The sequence below is a fragment of the Callithrix jacchus genome, chromosome 16 (genome assembly GCF_049354715.1).
Source record: "Callithrix jacchus isolate 240 chromosome 16, calJac240_pri, whole genome shotgun sequence".
NCBI lineage: Eukaryota > Metazoa > Chordata > Mammalia > Primates > Cebidae > Callithrix > Callithrix jacchus.
Genome location: NC_133517.1, coordinates 53,215,109 through 53,222,873, shown reverse-complemented (window position 1 = coordinate 53,222,873; position 7,765 = coordinate 53,215,109). Strand labels below are relative to the sequence as shown.

The 7,765-nt window shown below is 63.4% G+C and overlaps 1 protein-coding gene across 2 annotated transcripts; it reads right to left on the bottom strand.

Moving 5' to 3' along the window:
• Positions 1 to 2,342: 2,342 nt before the first annotated feature.
• Positions 2,343 to 6,611, bottom strand: SLC39A4 (solute carrier family 39 member 4). Of its 2 annotated transcripts, XM_002759165.6 has the most exons (12): positions 6,339 to 6,611; positions 5,554 to 5,817; positions 5,002 to 5,194; positions 4,750 to 4,886; positions 4,504 to 4,675; positions 4,041 to 4,213; positions 3,729 to 3,866; positions 3,517 to 3,648; positions 3,295 to 3,349; positions 3,021 to 3,173; positions 2,688 to 2,875; positions 2,343 to 2,594 (listed from the first exon to the last, which is right to left on the bottom strand). In XM_002759165.6, the coding sequence occupies exons 1-12, from the start codon at positions 6,528 to 6,530 to the stop codon at positions 2,466 to 2,468; spliced, it is 1,926 nt and encodes a 641-aa protein (XP_002759211.1). In that variant the 5' UTR covers positions 6,531 to 6,611; the 3' UTR covers positions 2,343 to 2,465. The 2 variants fall into 2 exon arrangements, with proteins under 2 accessions (XP_002759211.1, XP_008981245.1); XM_008982997.5 differs by lacking the exon at positions 5,554 to 5,817.
• Between the last annotated feature and the right edge of the window lie 1,154 nt (positions 6,612 to 7,765).

The window sequence follows — 7,765 nt, the reverse complement described above, 5'->3', positions numbered from 1 at the left end:
GGGTCCGGTTGGGCCCGGAAGCTCCGCGCGGAGGTTCCGGGCTTCTGCGCCTGCGCAGCGCCGCCGCGTGGGAGTGGTTGCAGTGGCAGCAGCGGCCCCTGGTGGCCCGGGGTGCGGGGCGGTCTCGCGGCTCGGCGTCCGGACCCCAAACCCCGAGCGCGCGAAGTGCTGGGCCTCGGCTGCGGGCGGAGCAGCGCGGCTTGGAAGCCGCAGGTGGGCGGCTGCGGCGGCTCGGAGCCGGCCGGGGGTGCTTCCCCGCCCCCGACCCAGGACGGCTGCAGAGAAAATCGACTCCGCTCCTAGCCCTGGGTGCAGGTGCCGTCCCGGGGTCCGGAAGAGGGATATGGCGCCTCGCTAGCGTCAGGACCCCGAGAAAGCTTCCTAGAGAGGCCGCACGCCCCCTCTGCCCAGTGTCCCCGCGCAGAGCGACCCCTGCCGCCAACACTCCCGCGGACAACACAGCACCCCGCGAGCCCGCGAGTCCAGTGCTGTACTCTCGCCTTGCTCACCGGTACCTCCCCACAGCGAGCCCAGTGCCAGCTTCCAGGACCTTGGATCCCGGACCAGGCACGGACCTAGGACTTAGAAACGGAATGATGAGGCCGGGCACGGTGGCTCACGCCTGTAATCCCAGCACTTTGGGAGGCCAAGGTGGGCGGAGAACGAGGTCAAGAGATCGAGACCATCCTGGCCAACACGGTGAAACCCCATCTCTACTAAAAATACAAAAAAAATTAGCCGGGCATGGTTGCACGCACCTGTGTCCTAGCTACTCGGGAGGCTGAGGTGGAAGAATTGCTTGAACCCAGGAGGCGGAGGTTGCAGTGAGCCGAGATTGCGCCACTGCACACTTCAGCCTGGTGACAGAGCAAGACTTCAAATCAAAAAAAAAAAACAAACAGAATCATGAGAAATAAAACAACAAAGTATCGTTATCCCCAAGAAAATGGGGTGGAAATCTGTGTTTTTGTCGCATCCAAATCCAGTCACTGGTTCATTGGGCAGTGGGGGAAGGTCCACTTGGATGATCAGGTGTGTGACCCTTGAGCCACACCCAACCTCCTTTTATTTATTTTATCTTTTTGAGAGGGAGTCTTGCTCTGTCTTCAGGCTGCAGTGCAGTGGCGCCATCTCGGCTCACTGCAACCTCCACTTCCTGGGTTGAACCGATTCTCCTGCCTCAGCCTCCCAGTAGCTGGGATTACAGGTGCCCGCCACCACACCCAGCTAATTTTTTTGAATTTTTCGTAGAGGCGAGATTTCACCATGTTGGCCACATTAGTCTTGAACGGCTAACCTCAAATGATTTACCCACCTCGGCCTACCACAGTGCTGGGATTACAGGGGTGAGCCACCAGACCTCCTTAATCAAGGTCGGGCGCAGTGGCTCACGCTTGTAATCCCAGTACTTTGGGAGGCCAAGGCGGGCAGATCACAAGGTGAGGAGTTCCAGACCAGCCTGGCCAACATGGTTGAAAACCCATCTCTACTAAAAGTACAAAAATTAGCTGGCCATAGTGCCAGGTTCCAGCTGGCCAGTAATGCCAGCTACTTGGGAGGCTGAGGCAGGAGAACTGCTTGAAACCGGGAGGCAGAGGTTGCAATGAGCTGAGATGGCGCCACTGCACTCCAGCCTGGGCAACAGAGCAAGGCCCTGTCTCAAAAAATAAAAGAAAAAGAAAAAGAAAGAAGGTCATGTGAAGACAGGCAGAGATTGGATTCATGCTGTTCACAAACCAAGGAACACCCAGGGCCACCAGCAGCCAGGAAAGCCTCATGGAACAGGCTGTTTCCTAGAGTTTCAAAGGGAGTGTGGCTCACCTGACACTTTGATTTCTAACTTTTAGCATCCAGAACGGTGAAAATAAATTTCTGCTTTTAAGTCCCTCCATTTGTGGTAGGCTGTGTTATGGGAGCCCTAGGAGGCCAGCACAGGCGGACTCAGGATTAACGCCTCTGCTGAGGATAGGAGGACAGAGTCGGAAGAGGTCGGGGTCCCAGGAGCAATGGGCTGCCACATACTATGGTCTGATATCTCCAGGCTTGCTTTCCTTGACAGAGAAATAAGCCCTCACCTGTGTAAGCAGTGGGTAAGCAAGTTTGATTACTGTTTGGGGACAGAGTCCCACCTGCTGCCCACACACCCTGGCGAACTTGCCTGAGCCCACTCAAGTAGGGTCTCCACATCAAAAAAGAGGTGCCTGAGACTGGCTGCCTGGGAGGCCCTGAGTGCAACTCTCCCGGCTTCTCTTCGAGGCACCCTGGTGGGAAGAAGGTATTGCCATAATGGTCCTTTCTCAGCTGAGGGCCTTTCCCACCCAGCAAGCAGTGCACAGCCAGGCTCCAAGGACAACAGTGTCTTTATTGAAGATGGGACTGGGGCCTCTATAGGGGCTCTGGCTTCTGAGCTGTAGGTTTGTGGGGTGTGGGGTCTTGAGTCAAAGGCCAGGGACTAGGGCAGGGTATCAGAGGGTGATGTCATCTTCGTACAGAGACAGCAACAGCAGGACGGTCCAGCCGCCCAGCAGGCCCACATTGTGTAGCAGGAAGAGGAGCCAGGGCCGCGGGTCCCGCACTTTCAACATGGCCGGGAGCTGAGGAGCAGGTGGGCACCGGGTCAGCGCCCCTGCTCAGCTCCCTAGCTCAGCTCCCTGCCCAGAGCAGCCCCCTCCCCTCACCATCCTGACCATGTCGCAGAGCGCCACGTAGAGGAACAGGCCGGTGGCCACCGCCAGGATCCAGGCCTCACTCTCCTCGCCGACTCCGACCGCGAGTGCCACGTAGAGACCGGCGAAGGCCGTGAGCGCGGAGGCCAGGTTCAGCAGCAGCGCTTGGCGCACTGACAGCCCCGCGTGCAGCAAGGCCGCGAAGTCCCCTGGGGGCGGGTCCACGGCAACGGCTCCTCCCTCCTATCTACATGCCCCGCCCGCCTCCTTTTGGGACCCGCCCCCTTGCCGCCAAGCCCCGCCCAGCCCTGTCCGGCCCCGCCCGTCGCCTTTCAGGCCCCACCCGCCGCTCACCCAGCTCGTGTGGCAACTCGTGGCAGAACACTGCCAGCGAGGTGGCCAGCCCGGTCTTCCAGGAGGACGCGAATGCGGCGCCCACGGCCAGCCCGTCGGCGAAGTTGTGCACGGCGTCGCCCAGCGTGATCACATAGGGCAGCAGCCTCAACTCTGCGGGCGCAGGGGCCGTGGGTTCACGTGGCCTGTCCCCTACCGCCAAGCCCCGGCCCCGCTCGCGCTCCGCCCAAACCCCAGATCCCCCAGCCCTTCCGGGGTCGCCCCCTGGGCTCACCTGGGCTCAGTCTCCTGGGCTCTGTGTTCAGCAGCTCCGGGCTCTCCTCCGCCACCTGGGAGGAGCGGGAGTGAGTCCCACCCGCAGGCGAGGCAGAGGAGGGACGCCTCGAGTGGGGCGGGAGACAGGGCCGCAGGCCTGGGGTGGGACTGGGAGTGTGGGCATGGGACGGGGCCGGTGGGAGGGGCTCCGCGTGGAGTGGGGCATCCGGCGCCCACTCACCAGGTCTGCGCGAGAGCCCTCATGAGGTGGCTTGGGCTGCCGGAGCTCGCTGGGTGCCAGCTGCAGGGAAACGCCGTGGCTGTGGCCACCGTGGTTGTGGCTGCTGTGGCTGCAGGGCCTGTCCTCCATGTCCTGTGAGGGTAACTGCTCAGTGTCCACCGGGGCCCCAGCACACCCACCCTCAACTCAGGTACCTTCCCAAGAAGCCTGACCTCTGGGTCCTTGGGCAGCAGGAGGTTGAAGAGGTTCTCAAACAGGAAGAAGACGTAGAGCCCGGCCAGCATGGCCAGAAGGCGCCAGGTGGGCTGTGGGCTGAGGCCCTCTTCACTGTGTGTGTGCAGCCCCAACACCTGGGGAGTAGGGGCACTGGACTGGGGGAGGGGTCTCAGGGTACCTCCTCCCCAGACCCAGGGAGAGGGGTCAGGGTTCAGTGCTGGGGTGGGTAAGGGCCCTGGAGGGCATGGCCTGGGAGTCCAAGGTGGGGAAGGAAGGGCGGCGGTCAGGGAGGGTTGTGGGGGACAGACCTTGGGCATCAGATGCAGGACAGCGTCCCCAGTGAGTGCACCCACTGCCAGGCTCAGGAAGGTCTGCAGGACATAGTGGGTGACCCCCCTGCAGCCAGTGCAGGTCAGCAGCAGGAGGCCAAAAATGGCACAGAGGCAGATGAGCAGCGTGGCCAGGGAGCCATACAGATAGCCTGGGGGCAGATGAGGCCAGTGAGAGCTTTTCTTCTAGACTCAGCCCCTGCTTCTGGGGTGTTGCTCACCGGGGCTGCAAGTGCTCAGTGTGCGCCAGGCCTTCACTCAAGCCGACCCTCCTGCCTCAAAGTGCCACTCCCCTCCTGGAGACCCCCCTTTCCCTGTGTCTGCTGTTTCTACCCCCAGCCCCTGCCTGCTCTCTCCATCCCTCATTCTCTGCAGCCACTTCTTCCTCCCTCCATGGGTCCCACCTCCGAGCTGCCAGCGCAGTGCCAGGGCAGGCACTCACTCTCTGCCTGGGTGAGCTGGTCCTGGACGGGGGGCCCATGCTGGGAGGTGCAGGCTCCACTCAGCTGCTGTTGGAGCAGGGCAGGGCTCAGTTGGGCCCAGGCCTCCGGGGTCACCCCTGCCTCCTCCGACAGTCCATACACAGCCATCATGTCCCTGGCACTCAGGCATACCTGGGAGTGGCAGGACAGGTCAGGGGCCTGAGCAGACCCCAGTGGGGCCAATCTTACCCCAGGGCACAGCTCACCGTGTCCCACACGCTGGAGCTGCTGTTGGAGGTAGAGAGGGGCACAGGGTCCTGGCTGCTGGCCCTCCTGTGCTGATGACTGTGGTTGTCATGGGCCTCCCTGCCCACCCCCAGGCGCCGCATCAAGGCTGACAGCTCTGGCAGGGAGAATGGTCGGCACCATGAGTCTGTGTGGGCTCCAGCCCTGCTGCCCAGGGACACAGAGGCTGGGGCTCAGGGGCGCCCCCATCCACAGCCCAGCCCAGGCCTCACCGGCCAGCGTGATAGGAGCCTCACTGCCGTGTTGCTGGAACACAAAGTCCACAAAGTACTGAGGGCTGGGCAAAGCGAGGAAGCAAGACCCGCTCCTGACGTGGTCCAGCAGGGCAGCCAGGACGCCCCCAGCACTGCCTGGAGCCCCCGCCTCCACAGCCTCCTCCAGCAGCTGCGGGATGTCTACGCAGGCCTGAGGAAGAGGGGCCTGGCCTCAGCCTTCAGTGTGACCTTGTATGCAGCTCTGCCACCCACCCGCTGGATGCATCTCCCTCCAAGGCAGGATGTGCCCCACCAGCCCAGCCCTCCCTGGAGCCGCAGCCCTCCCTGCTGGGACCAGCTGCCCCAGGCTCCCACTCAGCCCTCTGGTTCCCTCCTCATGAGACCCCCACCTGATCAGTAGTGAGCCCCACATTGTGAATCCCCAGCCCGAGGCCGACCCCCAGGCATCTCTCCAGGCCCCCAGGCTCCCTAAAGGCTCTGCAGGCCCGGCCCCCTTGGCTGTGGGGCCCTCGTCACCCATTCCCCTAGTCTGCCTGGTCTCTCTCTCACCGTCTTGAGGGCCTGGCCAGCAGCCCGGGCTTGCATCCTCTGCAGCAGCCTGCTCAGGCCCAGGATCAAGCCCTCAGGGCTTTCGAGCCGGGCCAGGAGGTCATCCGCATGAGAGGCCCAGCCGCCAGCCTGAGCGCCCTCACATATGCCCTCGGGGTTGCTGAGGTACAGGGCAGCAGCGGCACTGAGGCGGGCGATATACCCAGTCTCCAGGACTGGACCCGGGGGTTCGCCCAGGCTCAGGGCATCCTCCACAGAAAAGCACTGTGGGCAGAGATGGGTGGGCAGGGGCGCTGGGCCCACCAGGGAGAGGAGAAGCCAGCCCAGCCAAGGGGCTTCCCAGCAGGCCCCTTCCCACTCCTCTCCCTCTCATGTCCAACAGCATCCGCCACCCATTCTCAACTCCTTATGTCCTTCTGTCTCCCCAGGCCCCTGTTCTGTTTCCCCAACTACGGGGTGCATGCAGAGGGGTCCCCAACAGTGGTCCCCCATTCCCGGGGGACTCCCCTAGAGCCACTGCCAATTTGATGGCTGGGGCCAGCAGGGGGAGGTGGCCCCAGGGTCCTGGGGAGAAGAGGGGCTGTGTGTCCATGGAGAGGCAGACCCGTCTGCCCCCAATGAGCAGAAGGGTGGGCTCTAGCCTGCAGGCAGGGCAGGGTGCCCAGGTACTACTGCCAGCCTCCGCCGCCTCCTGGAGTTTGCCCAGGGTCCTTTGCTGCTGGCTAGCAGGGCGGAGCAGGCGGCAAGAGGCCAGGGCTGCGGGACCCGTCGGGTGGGGCTGTTACCTTTCCACACGGCCCGTTGGTGCAGTGCACACGGTCCGCCAGCGTATTTAACAGGCTGCCCAGCGCCTCTTGATCCAGAGCGCCCTGGCCAGAGGTGAGCAGGCTCAGCAGACCAGCAGACGGGGACGCCGTCACCGTCACCACCAGCACAGCCAGCAGCAGCCCCAGCTCTAGCGGGACCAGGGCCGCCATACTCAGCTCCCAGTGTGCTCAGTGGGTGTTGCTTCTGGGCTGGCTGAGGGCGGCTTTGCTGGGGCTGCCTGGGGCCAGACTGGGGCTGGGCTAGGACCCGCCCGCGTGAGGACCTCTCCCAGGTATTCCTGCAGAGCTCTGTGATTGGCTGCTGGAGTTACCTGGGTTAACCATTCCAGCGGCAGATCCTCCCCGACAGCCTGGAGCCACTGCCTGTGGGGGGCAAGGGCTGGGCCCCTTCCCCTGGATGGGCAGTCTGGGTATCTGCTCCTCTGCCAGCAACCCCCCAAGCTGTGAGGCAGGGCCAGGGTGTCCCCTTCTGGCTCTCCATCTGGGGGCTGCTTCCAAGCTTGGGGGACGCAGGGCAGAGGTTCACAGATGCTCTTAGAGCCCCAGGCCCAGGCCTCGGCCCCCTCCTGACAGCCCTTAGCAGAGGCTGCCCAGACGCCCTTGGTGGCCCGGTTGGGGGTGGGGACATGGGCCTCTCTCCTCCTGGGTCATGGGCTGTGGTCCCTGTTGGGGACGGTGATGGGGTTGAAAGAACTGAAAAGGTGCCTGCTGCGTCACGCTCCTCTAGGCTGAGGACAGCCCCAAGAAGCTCCAGCACAGACAAACAGGAGACGGACCTGGGTCCCAGCAGCCACCTGGCCAGGCTTGTGTCGGGACAAGGTTGGGGCAAGACCCCAGCTCTAGGCCTGGGGGCAGGGAGGCTGTGGCTCCCAGCCCTGCCCTCCCTGCGGACTCCCTCTCTGGCCTTTGAGCCCAGAGGCCTTATCTCTACTGCGGTGGTGGAGGCAGGAAGTCTGGGGGAAGGGGCAGCAGATCTCAGGGCAGCTTTGCGAAGTGGGAGCCTGGATGCCGCCTCCTGCCCAGCCCAGCCAGCCTGACCCTGAGTGTTGTGGGTGGGGCTGGGGTGGGGAGCTGGGCTCCTGAGGCCCAAGGACTCTGTCCTGCCATGCACAGGGCAGGGCGCAGCAGGGCAGGACGGGCATTGGGCCCAGTGTCCTGGGGTCAGGGTGCTTCCCCTTCTGGCCTCACCTTGCCATGCAGCAGATCTCATGGTGTCCTTCTCGCTAGGCCCACCCACAGTGGTATCCCTCTGGGGGCCCTTAGGGGAGACCACCTGTGGGTGTAGAAAATTTCTGGGTCCCAGGACCACAAGGGGGGCAGCTCTGCACACAGCCTGAAGATGCTGCGGACCCAAACTGGCCCTTTCTCTCCCACATGACCCCAGT

Bases quoted from the DNA above. Each gene is read 5' to 3' on its own strand.
- SLC39A4 (XM_002759165.6), bottom strand. From the start codon at position 6,530: ATGGCGGCCCTGGTCCCGCTAGAGCTGGGGCTGCTGCTGGCTGTGCTG. The intron at 4,676-4,749 runs GTGAGCTGTGCC...TGCCACTCCCAG, and splicing joins GCTCCAGCGTGTGGGACACG to GTATGCCTGAGTGCCAGGGA. The intron at 3,174-3,294 runs GTGAGCCCAGGG...CTGCGCCCGCAG, and splicing joins GCCCAGGAGACTGAGCCCAG to AGTTGAGGCTGCTGCCCTAT.